The following is a 22573-nucleotide window of genomic DNA, read 5'->3' as shown; positions in this document are numbered from 1 at the left end:
TTAGTCTGAATCGCTCTACACACACACACAGACACACACACACACGCACACACGCACACACGCACATACACCACGACCCTCGTTTCGATTCCCCCTCGATGTTAAAATATTTAGTCAAAACTTGACTAAATATAAAAAGAAGGAATCTTTAATCCGTGGGCGCAATGCAATAGATCATGAATATTAATAGGGATCATAGCCTGGTAGCACATGCATGGCCATCATTATTCAAAAGGAACAGCAACCATGTTGGCATGTTTTGTTGACATGAAACAAGCAGGTACCTGGCTGACATCATAGATGTTAAGATTTGTTGTTGTTGCATTTTGCCCACAATTGATCATTGGGTTTACATACCAAGGATTACTGAGATTCTTCGCAAGACTGCTTAACGCCCGCTACTAACTAGAGCCGAACCAAGCCAAACTGAGTTCGGTGAATGTTACACCGTGCCTTGTTCGGCGTACTTCTTCTTCTTCTGCGTTCGTGGGCTGAAACTCCCACGTACACTTGTGTTTTTGCACGAGTGGATATTTACGTGTATGACCGGTTTTACCCCGCCATTTAGGCAGCCATACGCCGCTTTCGGGGGAGTTCGGTGTACTAACTAGCGGCGAGTGTTTCGGTGACACCGGTCACATGATCAAGAAATATCACGTGAGAAGACTCCTAATAGGTTGACAGGGTTATAGCCGCCATTATTTTTCACTCTTCAAGGATGAAGATACACAAATATTCAACCAATAAAAAGCCAGTTCGTCTTACGTTACAGTGACGCGCTGCAATGTTTGCAGAAGTGAATCGGCGAACCTGGAACGTTGCAGCAGCAACCCAAAAATAGGGGAATCCCCTGATTCGATGACGTAGTGCAACGTTCGCTGAACCTAGTTCGGCTTGGTTCAGCTGTAGTTAGTAGCGGGCTTTATCATTCTGATAATCATCGGTCCACGATATCGCTCATGGTCTCTCTGAAAGGATGCATAATTACTGCGCGGAATCTATCAAAACAAGAATACAGAGTTATCTCCCAACTGAGACGAAAGTGATTGCAGATTGGCCGATTGGCCGACTTCGACAGTGATCTCCTTTCTGGTCTTCACAGTTATGATAAAGACATCGTTCTAAGGTTAACCCTTAGGCTGGTTGTCACGACATATGTCGCGCTACTTTACGTATACTGTCTCCTGGTTGTCACGACATATGTCACACTGGCTCAGTCTGTTTGGTCGGTTCCGATTGCCTCCCATGGATGCGAAAACCTATATGAGGCCACAAAAAAAAATAGGTCTGCTTACGGTAACCCGACCGACCCTATTTTTTTCGCACGACCCTAGATTTTTTTTTGGCATTTGGGAAAAAAAAATAAAAATAAAATAAAATAACGTAAAATTATGGTTTTATGGAAAAAATAAAAATAAAAAATCCCGACCTACCGACCCTATTTTTTTGCCTATGTTACCGTAAACAGACCTTTTTTTTTTTGGCCTGACCGTGTTTTTGTTTTTTTCTCTCTGTTAATTCACCAGTGGCTATGTAACATGTGTTACAGAATTGCACCAGTGTAAGGGTTAAAACAATTCGAAATGCTGAGACTGCTGTGGGAAGGAGACCGTGATATTGTTGCATCACTCCCAACTGGTTACGCAAAAAAGTATTGTCTGCTTCGTAGCCAAAGTTGATTATCACGTGACACTTTTGCCATATTTAGAGTTGTTTGCACAGTATATACACCCGCGAAAGACAGCTCGCTTGAAACTGTCTTACATATCAATTACATTGTAATTTAAAAATTACACAACACCATGAAAAATCATTATCGACGATCGCGAATCTGCTTATATCAATAACACACAACGAAAAGCTCTAAATATGTAAAAAAATCGATTTCCTCTCCAGAGAAGGAAAACCAAGGCATCCTGTCAGGGATAAATTGAGACCCGAAGAGAAGTAACTTATTTTGACCTGAGTTCAGGATGCGGGCTTTATGTGAAGCAAGAATACGATCTACAGAAGTATTTGTTGAACAGTGGTGTAATCATGTCGGGTGAAAGGAAGAGCGCTAAATGCCCACTGTGTGTATTGTAATGTCGGGTGAAAGGAAGAGCGCTAACAGCCCACTGTGTGTATTGTAATGTCGGGTGAAAGGAAGAGCGCTAACAGCCCACTGTGTGTATTGTAATGTCGGGTGAAAGGAAGAGCGTTAACAGCCCACTGTGTGTATTGTAATGTCGGGTGAAAGGAAGAGCGCTAACAGCCCACTGTGTGTATTGTGAGAGTGTCAGCAACTCACCCTGACGACGACACAAGACGGTGATCACGACGACCAGGACAACAAGGGCGATAACGACTATACCCAGGGCTATGCCCACACCGACAGCCGTCCAGTTGAACTTGTCCCTTTCTGTTTCTGACTGCGAAAAAGCTGGAGAAAGAAAGTGTGTATAATAAGAGAAATGGTAATTGAATTACTCAACGACATCTAATTTTGTTATTCTATTTTATTTGTTTACCAGCACCTATAGTTAAACATTAAAAACAGCGTATTAAGTTAGTTTATTAAGTCGAGTAGTAATGTTATCCGTTTATAAGATTTTTTTTAAACGCCGTAATACTAGGCACTGATATATATCTTCCTTACAAAGTATTGATATGTCATAAACATATCTCTCAAACAAGCAGTCACAGGTAGGGTAAGGACATACTGGGTACTTACCAACGAGGCATGATACAGAATTGATACATCAGAATACATAACTTGATCAAACGACAGAAATGGTTAGGTTATCAAGAAGTGGTTTGAAACTATATATGACTGTAACTCCAAGAAATCTCCGAGAAAAGGGGATTATTTGACAATCTTTTTCTGTTGAGATTTTGTTTGCTCGTTCATGGGCTGAAACTCTCACAGCCTTTACGTGTATGACCGTTTTTACCCCGCCATTTAGGCATCTATACGCCGCTTTCGGGGGAAGCATGCTGGGTATTTTCGTGTTTCTATAACCCACCGAACTCTGACATGGATTACAGGATCTTTTCCGTGCGCACATGTACACACGAAGTGGAATAAGGCACTAGCAGGTCTGCACATTAGTTGACCTGGGAGATCGGACAAATCTCCACCCTTAACCCACTAGGCGTCCGCGGCCGGGATTTGAACTCACGACTTCCGATTGGGAGGCCGATGACTTATCCACTGGGCCACAGCGCCTGTCTTTCCTGTTGAGTAAATTCATCAAAAAAGCTGCAAGGAATATTCAGGACATTTACAAAATCCCCGAGTAGAACAGCACATTTACAAATTTACTGAAATGTTCCTGGTTTTGTGAATTAACTGTAACATAATAATAGCAAAGTCTGCACCGTCAGTGGTTCAGAGGACGCTTATCTGCCCTGACTGTTTGGGGTGCTTGCAACTCTTTGACTAGTATTTGTCTGTGACCTCTCTCACCACTGATTGTTAGAACGGCCGAGGCCTCTGCACTGTGTCCATTGAAACATGAAACCTTTCTGTGTCATCTGGCGACGATACGTGAAGCTAAAAACGTCTGCTGCATCACAGACATGGCCTTGCTGCCAGCTGTACGAACAAACCTTTTATGAAGGTATGCATGTGACATGTGATGAGCAAACATGCAACGTTTCTTACCTGAACGTTTTTGAGATGCCACGACATTAATTAAAGAATATAGTACGTTTACCTTTTAATTATCATGAGGAGAGGTATCTCAAAACACATCACAACACAACTCACCAGCCACGTGACGTGTGAACGTTGTGTTGATTGGCTGCACCCAGTCCAGCTGACACGTGACCACCATCCCATCGTGCTGTCTGCTCACTTGACCAGAGGGGAACGTCAGTTGTGTCACGCCGTAGTCTCCTGTTGCTATGGTGACGTTCCCTAGCAACCAGACCAGCCGTCCTGCCGGGGATCCCAGATAGTCAGCGGTACAGACACACGGCACCAGGCCAATCTCGGGGATGTAGTTCAGCTCACTGCAGTTGTGGGTCGGCTGGCTGGGTGTGGCTTAAGTACAAGAATGACCATAGGTCAGAAATCAGCCGGCTGGGTGTAGTAAGGATAAACACGACATATAGTGTTGTAAGTAACTGTACGTATTTGTAACACTGGCACTCTAACAGACACACACACACACACACACACACACACACACACACACACACACACACACACACACACACACACACACACACACACACACACACACACACACATTCCCCCCCCCCCCCCCCCCCCCCCACCCCGATACTTACTGATGTTAACCGTGTAGCCAACGTCACTTGTGACGGAAGCAGAAAAGCCGTTATAGACATAAACTCTAAGACTTGTGTAGATTCCCGGTACAGGCGAGAGGGGCCAGGAGTGTGTCAATCGTCCCCTGTAGTACACCTTGTTGTCCGTGATGTTTGTGTAGGGCGTCAGCACGTCACGGTAAGAGAGGCGACCGTCGAACAAGTAGCTGTTTGCTGCTGTTAGTATTCCATGCTCAAGAACCTTTATTGGAAAGAAAAGAAAAAGCTACGGGATTACTGTTTTGAATTTAAATGTGTGCGCATGTATTCATGGAATCTGATTTCTTGGAAACACACACACACAGACACACACACACACACACACACACACACACACACACACACACACACACACACACACACACACACACACACACACACACACACACACACACACACACACACACTGTAACCGGTAAAATTATGGTCACTAGCTTGGTGGTGGTTGAAAAGTTTTCAAATGTGCTCTATCTGTCAGTGATATAGAGAATACTACATGGCTTGCTGTGTCGTACCAGATTTACACGAGTTGTTTTTTTGAATATTGAACTGCGAGCGAAAGCAAGCTGTTCACTATTTGAAAAAACAACGAGTGTAAATCTGGTACGACACAGCACCCCATGTAGTATTCTGTTTATCCTACATACTGTACTTACGTGTATTTTACTGAAAATGTCCTGCAGTCGAGACAGCTAAATTGAAGACGCTTGTTTTGGAACCTCGATCTCTTCTAAAGCCCCGTGCAAACTATTACGTCAAAGCAAAGAAACGTGACTCTGGAAAGTGTAGCGTGACGTGTTAGTTCTAAAAATTCATTGAGAGGAATTAGCGAGCGCAATTTTTGTCTCCATCATAACGTTTGTCTCGGTGACTTTGGCATCATAAGCATTGAAAAAAGTATCTACCAGACTTGCTTGACATGACCTCATTTACATGATATACACACGTGTGGTTTGAACGATTATTATCTCACGGGTGTCTCTCTCACGTATGTAGGATAATGCTTTTATGTGAGTTACACTTTTGATAAAGCATACTGCAAGTACAGAAGAATTCATTCAGTTGCTGTGGTCGATAATCATACAGTTTTCGTTTTTGTTGTGCTGTTGTTGTGTTTTGTTGTTGTGCTGTTGTTGTGTTTTGTTCTTTACATTTTTGTATTTTCAACCATAGTGTTGTCATTTACACACTTTCAGAGGAACAACATCTATTAATTTCCATAAACATTGCAAATCTTTCTGTCATTGTCTGGGCCCAGCGCGGAACAAAAGCAAGCCCAGCGCGGAACGCAGACAACAATGTAGGGGCCCCAGCGCGGAACAAAACGTATACTACTTGCTTGTTTTCATTGCTTCTTATGATATAATGATGAGCATTGAAGCACGAAATTGATACCGATTTTTTTTTTTTTTTTTTAAACCTCAGTTGCATACAGGTTTGCTACTACAATTATTTTTTGCTTTATTATTATTTGTGTGTGTGTGTGTGTGTGTGTGTGTGTGTGTGTGTGTGTGTGTGTGTGTGTGTGTGTGTGTGTGTGTGTGTGTGTGTGTGTGTGTGTGTGGCTTGGAGCAAACCTTCTTCATAGGTCTTTTCTTTTCTCAGTCAAATGTGTACATTTTTAAATCAACAAACTTTATCAGTAAACTAATATGTTTAAATAAATAAATAAATAAATAAAAATAATCATAACGTAAATGTATTCCTAATGTTCAGCTCAGTTTCCAATAATACACCCAAATTTAATTTTTTCCCATATTTCAATTTTCCAATGGTCATTTTAGTAATTAAAATACAATAATTCACAAAATAAATATAATCATTTTTCAAACTTTCCCTAAAATAACCCAAAAATACATTTTCTTCATTCAAAATGATGGCAACATGTATTTTCGTATAAACAAAATCTTTACATATTTTCCAACCCTTCATCACCTCTTGGCAACTAAAAAAGAAATGTTCAAGGGTGTCTAATTCATTACAAACTTCACACTTATTCGATGTTCGTAATCCCATTTTGTTTAATAAAATATTGGTTGGATATATTCTATGTAATAATTTCCAGTGCAGCAGACGTAATCTTTCTTCTTTTGTGCTGTTAACAGCCAGTAACCAGTTTCTTTTATCCAAATCTACATTATGTTTTCGTTTCCAAAAATCACAGGCACTCGGAATCTGGACATCAAGATCAACTAAACATTTTCTAATAAACTTTGCTGTTATATTACCACCATTAACAATGAAATCCTGCAATGTAAAATATTGATATGGTAATGTGTCTGTACGTCTGGATTTAAGTGCTGTGCATAATGCATTGTATTCAAACTGTCTGGATGGTTTATAACCCACTTTTTGACATAAATCTTCAAAAGAAATAATACCATTTTCATTCATAACATCCTTTACAAATGAGATATTATGTTTTATAAAATCTTTAAAAAATAGGCATTTATGTTTAAATTGAATATTCATATTGTTCCAAATGCCTTGGTCCTTCAATAATACTGGTGCAAAATCATACTTTTCACAGAAAGCACTTTTATTGTCAAGCCAAGTCAATAACACGTGTTTCCAAAACAATGATCTGCAACTATTTAGGCCATTCATCGTTTTCGAAGATGCATTAGAGTCAAAGCACGATAAACCAATGCCCAGACATGCCAGACAATATCTTGGAATAACAGACCAATACTTTTGTGTGGAGTTTTGCAAATTAACAATCCAGGAAATCATAAATGAGTTGTGCATATCTACTACGCTTATCATATTCAAACCACCATAATCTTTTTCTTTATCAATCAATCAATATGAAGCTTATATAGCGCGTATTCCGTGGGTACAGTTCTAAGCGCTTGTCGAAGAGTTGTCAACACAGGACTAACAAAGAAACTAACATCTTCAGACGGACACGAACCCTATCACACACTAGCAAACCCTGGTAAACATACAACAAACAACTGTTTAACAACAATGTACACAACAATAGCTAGGTCCAAACAAAATAATATTAAGCACAAAGAAAACACCTCTCACAGAGCACAGCACAAGAATGTCTTTACACATAACTGTTCGTCTTACTTTTTAAAATGCGCGCGTATTTGAATACTTTTTCTTCCAAATAAACCTAAACAAAATGGAATTAATATGATGTAAAACATGATGTGGTACTGCCAGAGACTGGAAAATATAAACGAATTGAGATATAAGAAAGGTTTTAACAATACAAAGTTTACCTTGTATACTTAAATTTCTTTTTGACCAATTAGCGATTATTTGTTGTATTCGTTGAATTTTCTTTGACCAGTTTTCCTCTAAAGACGATGCGGATATATTGTTTGAAAAAATAGTTCCAACAATTTTTACTTTACATTTCCATTTAAGACCAAAATACTGATCTGTACACAACTTTTTGGACCCTATCCACATGGCTTCCGTTTTGTTAACATTCACTTCCAAGTTGGAAAAACGTTTAAATATATTCAAAATGTATAACGCCCTTTCTAGATCTATTTTATCATGCAAAAAAAGAGTGACGTCATCAGCATATAATAGCAGTTTTAGGACCGTGATTGGAGAAACATCAAAGGGTGACATGGGCAGATGGATACCCTTGATAGCTTCATCAGAACGAATCTTGATCGCCAACATTTCAAGGGCAATAACAAAAGCCATTAAAAGCATGTCCATCTGTTACAACAATTAATATGAGAGGAGAGGAATTTGCAAATGTTTTGATGCAGAGAATGGAAAACCCATTTTGGACCAATGTTTTTAAACATTATAAGAAACTACATGGAAAATGTGACCCTATAACCTTTAACGATTTTGTATCAGAATGTTTACATTATAATGTTAATATTCGGAGAGATAAAAAGACAGTGTACATTCAAAATTGGATCGACAATGGAATAGCTCAGATTGGTCATATTTTGGGACAAAATGGATACTTATCCTATAATGCGTTTAAAATCAAATATCCAAATGTGCGAGGCGATTTTGTATTGTATCAAGGTGTAATCCAGGCTGTTAAGAAATATCAGAGAAAAATCGGCTTAGAATTTGATAAACATTTTATTATGACAGAGCCCATTGTGTGGAAATGTATTTGTAAAGGTAAGACACAACTTATTTACAAAAAACTGATTGAACATACTACGGTCCCAAAATGTATCGAAAAATGGTCTGAATCTTTAAACAGTTTGTTAGATAAGAAGGCTATTTTTCAACATGTTTTTAAAACAACAAATGACACTTGTCTGAGATGGTTCCAGTACCGATTATTGTACAGAATTTTGCCCACAGAAAGGTTTCTATTTTTGCGAAAAATTGTGGATACGTCATTGTGTACATTTTGTGGTAGAAATGAAGAAACCCTTTTACATATGTTTTGGGAGTGTGATAAAGTGCAGACTTTTTGGATAGAATTTGTAAATTGGCTAAAGGCAAACTGCACCCATTGCGACAATTTAAAACTGTCTAAAGAACTGGTTCTTCTTGGAGTGGCGAACAATGTAGTCACCGATAAAGCTTTTGATGTGTTATTAATCTGTGCCAAACACCATGTATATATTTCCAAAATGAACAAAAAGACCCCTCATTTTCAGACATTTAGTAGAAACTTTAAGCAAAGATTTGTTTGTGAAAAGTATAACGCAGTTGTGAATAATACAGTAGATAAATTCTACAAGGATTGGCGCCTGTATATGCACGTTTTGATGTAACCCTTAGGTTTTTTCGTTCTTAAAACCTTTTGATAATGCGACCACCAAACCGCTGAACATCCCCCCCTCCCCATTCCATCTTCCCACCCCATGTATGTTGTAATTGTCCAAGTGTGCTTTTCTGTTATATGATTCTGTCCTTTCGGTTAGGTGATGTCCTGTAATGTACAGCATATTCATGTAAAAAAAAAATGTACAAAAAGAGAATAAAAAAAAAATAAAAATAAAAATAAAAATAACAAAAGCCATTGGCGAGAATGGACATCCTTGACGAATGCCAGTTTCCACAGGAAAAGGTTCGGATATCCACCCTGTATAATTAATACAACTTTGACTATTGTTCATAAGGACAGAGGCCCATTTTTTAAAATGTTCCCCAAAACAAAATTTATCAAATGCAAACAAAATATAATCTTTGGATATGGAATCAAATGCACGTCGAAAGTCAACTGCTAATAAAACTCCAGGTTTATCCATTGTGTTCATAATATCTATGGTATCATCAATGAGTCTAAACCGCCCTGATATGGCCCTTCGTGGTCGGCTGGGCGTTAAGCAAACAAAAAACAAACAAAAAATGAGTCTAATCATGTTACTTATTTTTCTTCCTTTCATAAAGCCAACTTGATTTTCATGAATAATATCACCTATTACAGTGGAAAGTCGCATTTCTAAACATTTTGCAATTATCTTGAAATTGATACAGATGAACATAGCTATACCCAAAATTGTAAAAATAGAGGAATATTTGTTGCTTAAATCCATGTTTGAGAGAAATTTACGTTGAACCTTCATTTTTCACTAAAAAAACCCGCATGCAGGCCTTACATTCGGCCACTGTCAATTAACCAGGTAATCAATAGACGTAAATAACTGTCTACAAAGAAAACAATTATTCCCCTTTCCACTGACATTCATCAATTTTAGCTTAGATCAGTGTGAAAATCATAGTTTGTGTTTTTAATGAAGACACTTACGTTTGCGTGACACTGGGCCCAGCCGAAAACGGAGTAACAACGAGCCCAGCTGAAATGAGGCGGAACACAGTCCCCGGTGTGTTTACATTCAGTTAAAGTTGATGCTGTACTTTAAACTGTTTTGATGTTGGATTCTTGTGACTGATGTTTGCAAAGGGACATGCAGTGTTCAACGCCATACTTACTCGAAAATATGCATTCACTCTGAAGTTGTAAAATCCGGCACTGGAGAAGACGTTGCTGACGTCACACGACAAGATGGTGGACCAGTTTGCAGGGCTCATCTCACCGTGACAATTGCTGACTGTAGCTGGACCTGACAACAGAAGATCCAGACACGTACATGAGAAAAAGGAGCAAAGGGCGATAACACATGTGAGGACGTTAAACCCCAATAGTTTGTTCGAACATGTGCTAGTTTAAACATATTTCACGGGTCTATGATAGCTGGCAAATGAGAGAGCTACAGCTTACACCAGAAGAAAATAGGTGAGTTTAAAATTCTAACGTTTAAGGAGAGGAGCTACCTTAAAATACACCGTTTTTTCTCTTCTAGTCATTTGACCACAACATTCATGAAACAGAACTGTTTGTGTTAAGAGCAATGTATACCGAGCAACAAAAGAAACGCGAAAAAATTATGCAATGTTTGCTTGACACAATCTCGAACAATTATAAAATTAGAATTATCAAACCACAAAAGTGTGATGAGGGCATGTTTGACCTAGCTGTTGTGTGATTATTTTGATGCTGCGATTGTTTCAACACACGGGACAAGCAGGTTTAACGTTAACGAAGTTTTGGAGGTCTCGCTCAGTCAGTCTTCATCGCGCTCTCTGGCCACTGATCGGACACTGGTGGCTTCCAATGATGCTCCTGGTAGTGTCAGTGGCTGTATTAAATCGATCTCGAAGACGTTGTGGCAGGAAATTGCGATCTTTTCTTATTGAGGTATTGCGAATAATCCACCGCGTTGCATAACTGCAGTGCTTCTAATGTGAACAGAACATTGCTGAAGATGATAGACTGTTGACATGTGCACGTTTAAAGCACATGCCAGCGCTTCTGGATCATCCCCAGCTTTAAATCGACCTGGCATTGTGGTGGTGTAAATCTTGGCATCCTGGCTGTTTCAAAGATGAGACTGGCAGCAAGCGTGCCATGGTCTCTTTTGGTTTCTAATGCATTAGTGAACACATCGCACACATCAGATTTTTCCTGCTCCATTTGCGCGTACTGCGAGCGCGCATTATGTGTTTAACGTTAAACCTGCTTGTCCCGAGTGTTGAAACAGTCGCAGCATCAACAAAATCACACAAAAGCAAAGTCAAACATGCCTTCATCAAACGTTTGTGGTTTGATAATTCTAATTATCCAACATACGTGAGAGAGACAGTCATGAGATAATAATCGTTCAAATCACGCGTGTGTATATCATGTAAATGAGGTCATGTCAAGCAATTCTGGCAGGGATCTGTTGGTTTTTTTTGCACTGCTTATGATGCCAAAGTCACCGAGACAAACGTGATAATAGAAAAAAATTGCGTGTGACGTTTCTTTGCTTTGACGTAATAGATTGCACGAGGCTTTAGAAGAGATCGAGGTTCCAAAACAAGCGTCTTCAATTTAGCTGCCTCGACTGCAGGACATTGTCAGTAAAATACACGTAAGTACAGTATGTAGGATAAACAGAATACTACATGGCTTGCTGTGTCGTACCAGATTTACACTCGTTGCTTTTTCAAATAGTGAACAGCTCGCTTTCGCTCGCAGTTCAATATTAAAAAAAAACCTCGTGTAAATCTGGTACGACACAGCAAGCCATGTAGTATTCTCTATCTCTATAATTGTTGGAGATTTTGTCAATCAAACAATGACGATTGTTTTCGCGTTTCTTTTGTTGCTCGGTATATGTAGAATGATAGTTTATGATCAAAAACAAATGTGCTTTTCGATTGACTAAGTAAAATGTGTTTAAAAAAAATAAGCAATGCGATGAATCGAAATTATGTTAGTTCACGGATGACAAGATAATTTCAAAACCATTCATCAGAATGCTTTCAACTTTTGTTGACATGTTTTATACATGATGACAGATCTAGATCTTATTTTAAAAGGCTAAGCTCCAGGATAAAAAGTTAAAGAGATACACATTTTCCAGTTTTCATAAATTGTGTATCCACTAAGTCAACATGTGTATCACGTTAAATGTTTTCCCTAGAGCGTAACCTTTCGAACACAAGATCTATCATCATGTCTAAAATATTTTTGCAACATTTGAAATCATTCTGATGAATAGTTTTTCATTATTTTGTCATCCGTGAACTAACATATTTCGATTCATCGTTTTGTTTATTTTGTATTATATAATTGTTACTTAGTCAATCTAAAAGCAAATTTGTTTTTGATCATATGCCATCATTCTACATACATTGCTTTTAGCACAAACATGAATGTTGTGGTCAAATGACTTGAAGAGAAAAACGGTGTATTCCAAGATCCTCCCTTTAAGGTGACCAAATTTGTTTTAGTTTGCCTACGAACAGTTTTGCAATTGAAAACTACCACCATGAGGGGCAAACCATGATAGATCGTCATTCGGAAAATTCCATAACTTTAACATCTGATGAGTCGTTTAATCAGAACGAGCGGCCTTTTCTCATTGTAATATGTAACTGATCCGCAACAGGACACTTGGACACAAGAAAAGCACGACGGAAGACTCAGCGAGAAAGTGCAATACTTACTGTACACATTCAAAGTAACGCTGTCTGTCTCCGTCAGACCATTGTAAGTGTGGTAACAGAACAATTCTCCGCCCTTGCTTCCGTCGATCCCCTGGATGTTGATGCGACTCCTGTAATTATATGGCCTTGTCAAGTTGATGCCTGGAGCGTGTGGCGAGGTGCAGGCGTTGACACCTGTACAGGTGCCCAGGTCAAGTGTTTGTCCCGAGGTTGTAGTCAGGCTCCACCTCACTATGCTTGGGGTGTAGGGAGAGTTGTTGCAGTCAAGATATATCATGCTGTTTGCACGGATGTCAACGCGACTAGTTGATCTGAAAGAAACTCCTGAAATGTTGTAATGAATTATACAAACACTGTCTGGTGCACTGCTGACACTATTAAAAGGAGAACTGACCGCCACTTACAAAACGTACCATTATTGTATTAATTTAGAATGGCAAACCAGTTACCAAGGGACAACCTGAACAGAGTGCCCGATGTCGTCATTGAATACTCTTATATAGGCTGCATCGGTTTGCTTTTATTACCAGCTATTGTGTTTTCAGCGTAACAATAGGGTCCGATATTTAGACGAGACAAGTATAATGCGACGAGTCGAAGACGAGTCGCATTATACTTGTTCGAGTCTAAATATCGTACCCTATTGCTACGCTGAAAACACAATAGCGATTATATAGCGGTTCTGACCTTGATTTGTTGTTCCAAACTTACAAAATGACAGTTTTTGCGTCGATGCGTTGATCTCAGGTTTTGATAGCAGACAAACTTCTTACGCGCATCATGTTCGCGCAGACATGCACACCGCTACACGCTTTCTGACTTTGGAAGAAAAACTGACTCCAAGTGCATTCGACTTCACAACACAGTTGTTGAAACAGCTTTTTAAGTTGTCAGTGTATGCTGTTGTCGATAGAAACATCGCCGTGGTACAGATGGGTAAACCGGAATCATGCGTCGGCCATTTTTCTCAATATGCTTTTGGATATTGAGAAAAATGGCCGACTTCCGTAGCATTATGCTTTGATAATCGGAAGAGCCCATCCAATCACAGCCCCCGAATTCCCCCACGTGTTCATCAGAATAGCTATATAACATGAATCTTAGTGATATTGGTGAAGATCAGTACAGACATTTTGATTGGTAGAAACATTACTTCCGTGATTCCACAGATACATGGTTCCATATCACATTTAAAAGAGTACGATGAACCAAAGTTCCATCTGATAAAATTTCCAAAGAGTTTACTGTGTATGTATTCAAACAATTTCATTGGAGCGATGTTTGTGTAAGATGGGAAGAGATTTTAAATGATGCCCGAATCAGAAAGGTGTATTAATTTTAAGGGTTGATTATCTGTGAGCACACCGATCTAGCGTGTATTCACCTGCTTTTGTTAATAACGTTTTGATCAAGCACCTCGACGGTTTAGAGGGAGAAAACCGTGCTCTTTTTGTAGCGCCCGGTTGTGACCTGTGTTTTGTGAGCGTGTCGTAAACTTCAGGTATGCGCGTGCATGATTCGCGTGTTTTAAGTGTAGTACATGTCAAATATTTTTGTATCCCCTCTTTCAGAATGGCTTGTCCCACTCAATTTGCATGATCACGCGCGACTCGCGTGATCATCTGTGGATTGGCTGTACTGGGAACATACGCCCTAACGCTTTTGTGTGAACGTTTATGGTTGGTTAAAGTGATGACCAAGCCCCGTAAAATAACTGTCCCATATCAGATTTTGTGTTGAATATATAGTACCGCTTGACCCCCTCTCGGCAGTTGATCTGAGGGTTTCGATGGAAGAGGTTGGATGTCATCATGTTATTTTTCTGAGTTAACGTTTATCAGTGAAATGTTTTCTGGATTATGTAAAGAAACAATGAATTTAAAATGGACACCTGTTTGAAGATGTTTTGCTGGTGAACAGTGTTGTGACTTCATGTGAAGCAACGTGTTGGTACCCTGGTCAAACCACACAGCGCATACGGTAATTTTGTTGTGACTTGTTTGTGCTGTAATTTTCTCGTCGCCATTTTGTGGATAACTTTGTGAGTTTTTTTTTCATCACGTGAGCTTGTTTCTTTTTGAACTGTTTAGTGTCTAAGTTGTTATGTTTCATTATCGTGCGTTAGTATTAGCAGTCTTTGTTGATGAACCGTAGAGCAAAGATATGTAGACGCTAAAATGTTTCCAAGGTTTACGAAGAAAACTTGTGCCTTTCTGTGCACGACAAAGTTTTGAGTGAGTTGTTCTCATTGACAGTTTCATACCGGCACGGTTGGCCTGGTGGTAAGGCGTCTGCCCCGTGATCGGGAGGTCGTGGGTTCGAACCCCGGCCGGGTCATACCTAAGACTTTAAATTTGGCAATCTAGTGGCTGCTCCGCCTGGCGTCTGGCATTATGGGGTTAGTGCTAGGACTGGTTAGTCCGGTGTCAGAATAATGTGACTGGGTGAGACATGAAGCCTGTGCTGCGACTTCTGTCTTGTGTGTGGCGCACGTTATATGTCAAAGCAGCACCGCCCTGATATGGCCCTTCGTGGTCGGCTGGGCGTTAGAAAAGAAAAAAAGAAAAAATGACAGTTTCCTAGCCCTTCGTTGAAGGTTGAAAGGCAAAGGCGCATGCATTCGGTGATGATCGTTTGTGAGCGAGCTTATTCATTTAGGCTCCAAGCCAGCTAGGCCTACCGTGCACCCCCCTCAGCTCCAGCTTCATCAGGCAAGAGATATTCATTGGGGTCTACAGAACACGTTTTAACAAGTTCGCCACGAAAAAACACATTCCCACTTCTACTTATGCTCCTTTGTTTAAGGTTACCCCCTCAAACGCTAAATTTATCTGTGAAATCACAACAACGCACAGCTGCAATGAATGCACAGAGAAACACTTTTTTGAAATCAAAACAGTTAAGTTGATCATTAATCTTGTACAAAATACCTGTTACATTGTTCAATGCTTGATAGGTTGGCTGTAGGGATGCTTGATAGGCGCGAACCGTCATTTTCACAGTGCGCAAAGCATGTCAACTTTGATGAGTAAAAGGTTTTAACAAATTTGTGTTTTCTGTTTCATTGTTTAGAAACTACAATGCCTTTGAATAATTTTAAACCCCATTTGAAATTCCTGAGAGGATTTGTTGTGACACCAGATGAGATATTTCTCCCCTACCCCCTAAACGTGAAATTTTAGAAAAAAAAATCAAACTTTTTTTATCTAATATTCATTATGACTTCTCACTGTTTTCCAATCAAATAACAAAAGTTATCTCATTGACGACCAAAATAGTTCCCTTGTCCATCTTTTAACAGAACCACAACATTATTATTCTCTTCTCAAGACTGAAATGTGAAGAAATTTTGTTTTAAATGTTCAGATATAGACATCTATTCTAACTGTCTCTTACATATATATAGTGCTCTTGCTGCATAGTTTCCATGATTAAATGTAGATTAACATAAGAAAGACAATCTAAGAACTAATATTTCTTCATGTAAGTGCAGAATGTTTGCTCATAATGCAAAAGTCTTATGAATCAATGTCAGCTTTATATATGATAACCTGAAAAAGTCGTTGCAAAGAACTCTGTCAACTTTTTCACACACACACATACACACACACACACACATACACACACACACACACACACACACACACACACACACACACACACACACACACACACACACACACACACACACACACACATATATACACACACACACACACACACAATCAATCTTAGACTGTTTTTGGAGCAAGAAAGTCCATTTCACAGGACAAGTTCGTCAGATTCAGATTGAAGTGAATCGTCCAGTCCATTAAGGAACAGTGGTGCCTTCTCCCCCCTCTCTCCTTCGTCGTTGACTTCATTGAGCAGGCTATCAATAACTGTCAGTGAGAGAACCAACTCTTCATTTTTTTCAGTCCACATAGGCTCAAGGATGCCATTCTAACTGTCCCTTACATATGATGCTATTGCTTCATGGTGTCCACATTAAAGGTAATTCACATAAGAAAGACAATCTAAAAACTAATGTTTCTTTGTGTAAGGGCAGAATGTTTACTCATAAAGTTAAATGCAAATTTCTTATGAATCAATTTCAGCTTTATAGAAATAACATGAACAAGTCAAAAAACAGTGGTGCCTCTTCCTCCTTCCTTGTGAACCCAATTGAGCAGGCTATCAATATTTGTCTATCAATATTGGCCCTTATTGCATGTTGTTTGAGGCTCTTGTGGCAGAGAAGGCGCTGACTGAGTCACAGTCAGTAAAGGCGCAGAGAAAGCAAGACAGAACAGTGAGGTCGCGGGAGTTCTTCTGCAAGGGCAGCAATAATGAGCGAACGTTTCCTATTTGCTTTGCCCGTGTCAAAGAGCAATGTGATTTCTTCTAGCTGGCCAGCATAATGCAAGAGAATGAAGAACACGTCGCTGTCTGGGCTCTTTACTTTGATAGTCTCGTAGCCTTTTTGAAGGCCATACTGACAGTACACGATGATTCTTGAGTCCGTTTTTTCTTGGCTGGATGTCAGATCATTCAGTAGTTCCCTTTCTGTCTTGATGCACTGGTTTCCACTCAAAACAATATCCGGCTTTTTGTGAAAGTTGAGGCGGCACTGTCATACCCTCATTTGTTGATCAAAAGATCATCAAATAAAGAGCCCAGAGAGCGACGTGTTCTTCATTCTCTTGCATTATGCTGGCCGGCTAGGAGAAATCCATTGCCACAAAAGCCTCAAACAACATGCAAGAAGGGTCAACTACCAGACAGCCACCTGGAAGCGCGCTCACCTGCCACTCCCACAGATTCCCAACCCCACTGATGGTCATGGAAGGATACTGAACAATGGAATCCGTGCGCCTCTTCGGACTAAAGAAAATGAAGAGTTTGTTCCCTCACAGACAATTATTGATAGCCTGCTCACTGTTTGAGGTTCACGAGGAAGAAGAGAAGGAGGCACCACTGTTCCCAAATGGACTGGACGATTCACTTGAACCTGAATCTGACTGTGAATCGGACGAACTTGCCCTGTGAACTTAACTTTCTTGCTCCAAAAACAGTCTAAGATTGTGTGTGTGTGTGTGTGTGTGTGTGTGTGTGTGTGTGTGTGTGTGTGTGTGTGTGTGTGTGTGTATGTGTGTGTGTGTGTGTGTGTGTGTGTGTGTGTGTGTGTGTGTGTGTTTTTTCTGAAAGAAAACGTTGACAGAGTTCTTTGCAATGACTTTTTCATGTTATTTCTATAAAGCTGAAATTAATTCATAAGATATTTGCATTTTTGAGCAAACATTCTGCACTTACATGAAGAAACATAAGTTCTTAGATTGTCTTTCTGATGTTAAAGGCACAGTAAGCCTCCCGTAAACCATCACAGATACGGTCAGGCTTTTACACACAGTACAAACACCCTTTCATTTAAACACTCACCGATTGAGAACATCCTAGGTGCCCTCCGTAAAGAGCGAACAATTTTCAAAGAATTTATTTTTGCGTGGTTTATCTTACCCCTGAGCCATCGTGAACTCGTGTGATCAAGTTTCCGTTTTTGGCTCACGTAAGTGTAGCCTATGCGATCGTCAGCTTTGTCTGTCTGTGCGTGCGTGCGTGCGTGCGTGCGTGCGTGCGTGCGTGCGTGCGTGCGTATGTGTGTTTATCCTACATACGTGAGAGAGACACCCGTGAGATAATAATCGTTCAAATCACACGTGTGTGTATCATGTAAATGAGGTCATGTCAAGCAAGTCTGGCAGGGACCTGCTTTTCCACTGCTCATGATGCCAAAGTCACCGAGACAAACGTCATTATAGAAAGAAACAAAATTGCGCTCGCTAATTACCCCCCGATGAATTTTTAGAACTAACACGTCACGTCACACTTTCAGAGTGACGTTTCTTTGCTTTGACGTAAAAGATTGCACGAAGCTTTAGAAGAGATCAAGGTTCCAAAACAAGCGTCTTCAAGTTAGCTGCCTCGACTGCAGGACACAGGGCCGGACCAAATGAGTTGTGAGGGGGGGGTTCCTCCTTTTTTGGGGGGGGCAAATCAGCGAAGTGGCGAAGCCACAAGCGCGCGCCTGCAAACGGCAGGCGCGCGAACTGGGGGGGGTCCGGGGGCATGCTCCCCCGGAAAATTTTTGAAAAATGGTTAAAATCTGAGCAATCTGGTGCATTCTGGGCCTTGTTTTGAGGGTTAAGGCCTGTCAGTGTGAGTTGGTGGGGGGGGGGGGGGGGAACCTTTTTCTCATCGGATTTCACATTGAATAAAATTTGTTAGAGACACACACAAAATTTATTTTAAAAAAAACCAAAAAAAACAAACACTCAAAGCAAGGTACATGCTTTTTCCAGGGGTGGGGTTCCGGAACCCCTGGAACCCCCCCCCCCCCCTGGGTCCGGCCCTGGGACATTTTCAGTAAAATACACGTAAGTACAGTATGTAGGATAAACAGAATACTACATGGCTTGGTGTGTCGTACCAGATGTACACGAGGTTTTTTTTAAATGTTGAACTGCGAGCGAAAGCGAGCAGTTCACTATTTGAAAAAGCAACGAGTGTGTGTACGACATATGTGTATATGTCTGTGGTTGAAACTTTAACATTTGACTAAACACCAAAATACTCATTTTACCTGGTTATGTTTCAAGCACCATCTTCAAACTATTGTGTCGGCATGTGTGTAGTTAAAGTGTGTATCCAAAGAAAACGGGTGGTGGTGGGGGGTTTGAGGGGTTAAATCCAAGTTACTGGTTTGTGTCGTGTGTGGTATGTAGACCAGGTCAGGGGTCAAGATCAGGTCAGTTCGCGTGAAGGATTGTGGTATAGATTCACTTTTCAGTTCTCACCGAGCTGCATTCGCCGATTCGGGGAAGATGACTTTACATTGTTCGGTTTCTTAGCTCCAGAAAAATAGATCAAGAAGAAACCAAAGGAAATTTCCTGCAGTTTGATATGCACAGCGTTTTTCCAGTGCCTGCGCGAGGAAGAGCTGTCGAAAGCGCTGTGTCGATCTGGCAGTCGTGTCCCCGGTAAGTATACAGACAGACACGGAAATCAAACACAGTGCTAGTGAAATGAGTTGACCTAAAGTGCCTGTAATGTTTGCATGTCTTTGTTCTTGGTTCGATTTATGGGAATTTCAAGATTTGCAGTCGAGTCAAGTTTACTCTGCTCGTATCTTCTTGTCGATCACACTGGTTATATGGTCAGCCCGGACAGCAAGACGAATGATGCCGTCTTCCTTTCCTCCGGACAGCTTGCAGTGGAGGGAGGGAGACTGCAGTTGGCCACACGGTTTTTCTCAGACTCTCAATGATGGTGCATCGCTTCTTTCTTTTCTTTCTTTATTTGGTGTTTAACGTCGTTTTCAACCACAAAGGTTATATCGCGACGGGGAAACGGGGGAGATGGGATTCTTGTTCACAAAAGCACAAATCAAAAATTTGCTCCAGGGGTTTGCAACGTAGTACAATGTATTACCTTACTGGGAGAATGCAAGTTTCCAGTACAACTACAAAGAACTTAACATTTTTTACATACTGCTTGACTAAAATCTTTACAACAAGAGGCGAAGCCTTCAAGGCTCACGTAAGAAATCGACAAACAGTAACACAAACTCAATCACTCTGTCACACATACACACACACACAGTACACACACACACACACACACACACCAGGGGCGGATCAGTTGCTTTGTAAGGGGGGGGGGGCACTTTGAATCGAAAGTGAATGTGATGGGCGCGAAGCGCCCGAATTTGCTAGGGGGGGTCCGGGGGCATGCCCCCCGGGAAATTTTGTTTGCCCAAAGAAGCAAAATGGTGCCATCTAGTGCCATTTGAACTTAGAAATGGTCATAGAATCAGCATAGAAAAATCTTTTTTTTTCTTCTTCTTTTTTCGGGGGGGGGGGGCACGTGCCCCCTGTGCCCCCCCTCGTCCGCCCCTGCACACACACACACACACACACACACACACACACACACACACACACACACACACACAGAAAGAGCATAGGTGAAACTGTGCAAGAAAGCGAGACACTAGATCTAGATCTGTCTGTCTGCATGCAGCCTACTGGACACGACTGCCAAATAGTCTCGGCCCGCTCAAAATAACAATCACCGAGACTTTCAGTAATTCCATCGCGTGACGTCTAACCCTCGTACGTCATAATGTGACGTCAATGTAATATGACGTCTTCAAATGTTAAAGTTTCTACCACAGACATACATACATACATACATACATACATACGCACGCACGCACGCACGCACAGACAGACAAAAGTTAGCATCGCATAGGCTACACTTCGTGAGCCAAAAATTGACTATATTCTATACAAGAAACACTTAACAAGGGTAAAAGGAGAAACAGAATCTGTTAGTCGCCTCTTACGACATGCTGGGGAGCATCAGGTAAATTCTTCCCCCTGACCCGCCCGCGAATTTGCGATTCCTAAACGCCCCACTGAACGACTGACGTCACGTGTCGCTTCGGTCTTTTCCGGAGGAACACCGCGTGTACATAATACACACTTCGATCGCGTAGCACTGCCATTGCACATTTTCGCAACGAAAACCGTGTCACTGTTTCATTCATCGTGGTGTGTTAAACCGTTGTGTTGTTCAGAAATGGTGTTCCCTTTTATATTATAGTGGACATTTAACTTCAAATGCAACCTTTCTTATTCGTAGAGTTGGTAACAGAACCTTCATGCGCGAGAAACGCCACATACGACGGATTAACCCTGAAATGCCTTCACTTTTGTAGCCCTGTCTGTCACATGCTGTCGTAGCCTAGTGGTTTGTGCTCCAGCTGGAAGGTCAGCTGTCTCGGGTTCGACTCCCATCCTGGCTAATTTTTTTTTTCTTGTTTGCTTTATTGTTGTCATCTATTTTGTGTCCTTAACTCCACCCTTCAATCTTTTCAACCCTGATGCATTCCGTTTATTTTTTATTATTTTTATTTTATTTTTTTTAAACCATTTCCCCCGAAGCGGTTTAGCACGGTGGTATGTTATGATGAAAACGCGATTACACAAAGCTCACATGTGCACGGTCTGCAAACTAAACGGCGTGGGCTCACCGTATTAGCCAATAACAAGCACACATATTAAACCGCAGCGCAAAGCGTAAACATTAGTACAACTTGAAGAAATCAATATAGTTACCAGAAACAAAACCGTGCTTCGCACCGAACAGTTCGACAGTGACTGACCTACTGACCGAACCGCACCTCTCGCTTCTGACAGTCGCTCATGATACAACCATTATTTTGCCGAGTCTGAAATTGATCTTCATAAAACTATGTGTAAGTGTAACAAAAGAAAATACTAATTTCTTTCATATGCCTGAATAATAACTTTATTAACTGATAATCAAGGTGGCATCGCCGAATGACTGCAAGTGCAACGCGATCGAAGTGGCACGCGGTGTTCCTCCGGAAAAGGCCGAAGCGGCTGTGACGTCAGTCGTTCCCTACTAAGGCGTAGGAATCGCAAATTCGCGACCCGCGGGGGGTGGTGCATCGCTGGAGGATGTGTTCAGTGGTCTGGTCCTCTAGTCCAGGCTGCACGAAGGGGAGGCGACCAGCTTCATCTTTTGGAACATGTGTGCATTTAGGCGGTTATGCCCAGTGCGGACTCGATCTGCCCGTATACAACTGTCCATCATTTACTTGAACATGCAGATATAAGGAAACGGAATGAATCTGTTCTCAAAGTCAAAATTATTACGATTTTGCCTCAGTTTCAAAACATGCTCTGTCATGGTTCTGTCTGTAAAATTTGGTACCTTGCAACAACTTCCTTGAATTTGAAAGATAGTT

General features: G+C 40.9%; 1 protein-coding gene across 1 annotated transcript in view; it reads right to left on the bottom strand.

Annotated features, from left to right (window-relative positions):
* Positions 1–3669: 3669 nt before the first annotated feature.
* The window catches only part of LOC138977971 (uncharacterized), a 59729-nt gene continuing 40825 nt past the window's right edge, over positions 3670–22573 (bottom strand). Inside the window, exons 3-6 of the mRNA XM_070350580.1 lie at positions 12760–13083; positions 10198–10328; positions 4276–4516; positions 3670–4027 (exon numbers count right to left, since the gene is read on the bottom strand). Coding sequence (XP_070206681.1) covers positions 3726–4027; positions 4276–4516; positions 10198–10328; positions 12760–13083 — 998 coding nt within the window. The 3' untranslated portion in view covers positions 3670–3725. The remainder of the gene's footprint in view (positions 4028–4275; positions 4517–10197; positions 10329–12759; positions 13084–22573) is intronic.

The sequence above is a fragment of the Littorina saxatilis genome, linkage group LG10 (genome assembly GCF_037325665.1).
Source record: "Littorina saxatilis isolate snail1 linkage group LG10, US_GU_Lsax_2.0, whole genome shotgun sequence".
NCBI classification, from domain to species: domain Eukaryota; kingdom Metazoa; phylum Mollusca; class Gastropoda; order Littorinimorpha; family Littorinidae; genus Littorina; species Littorina saxatilis.
Note: the sequence above shows the minus strand (reverse complement) of the source record. Positions and strands in the feature narration are given on the sequence as shown.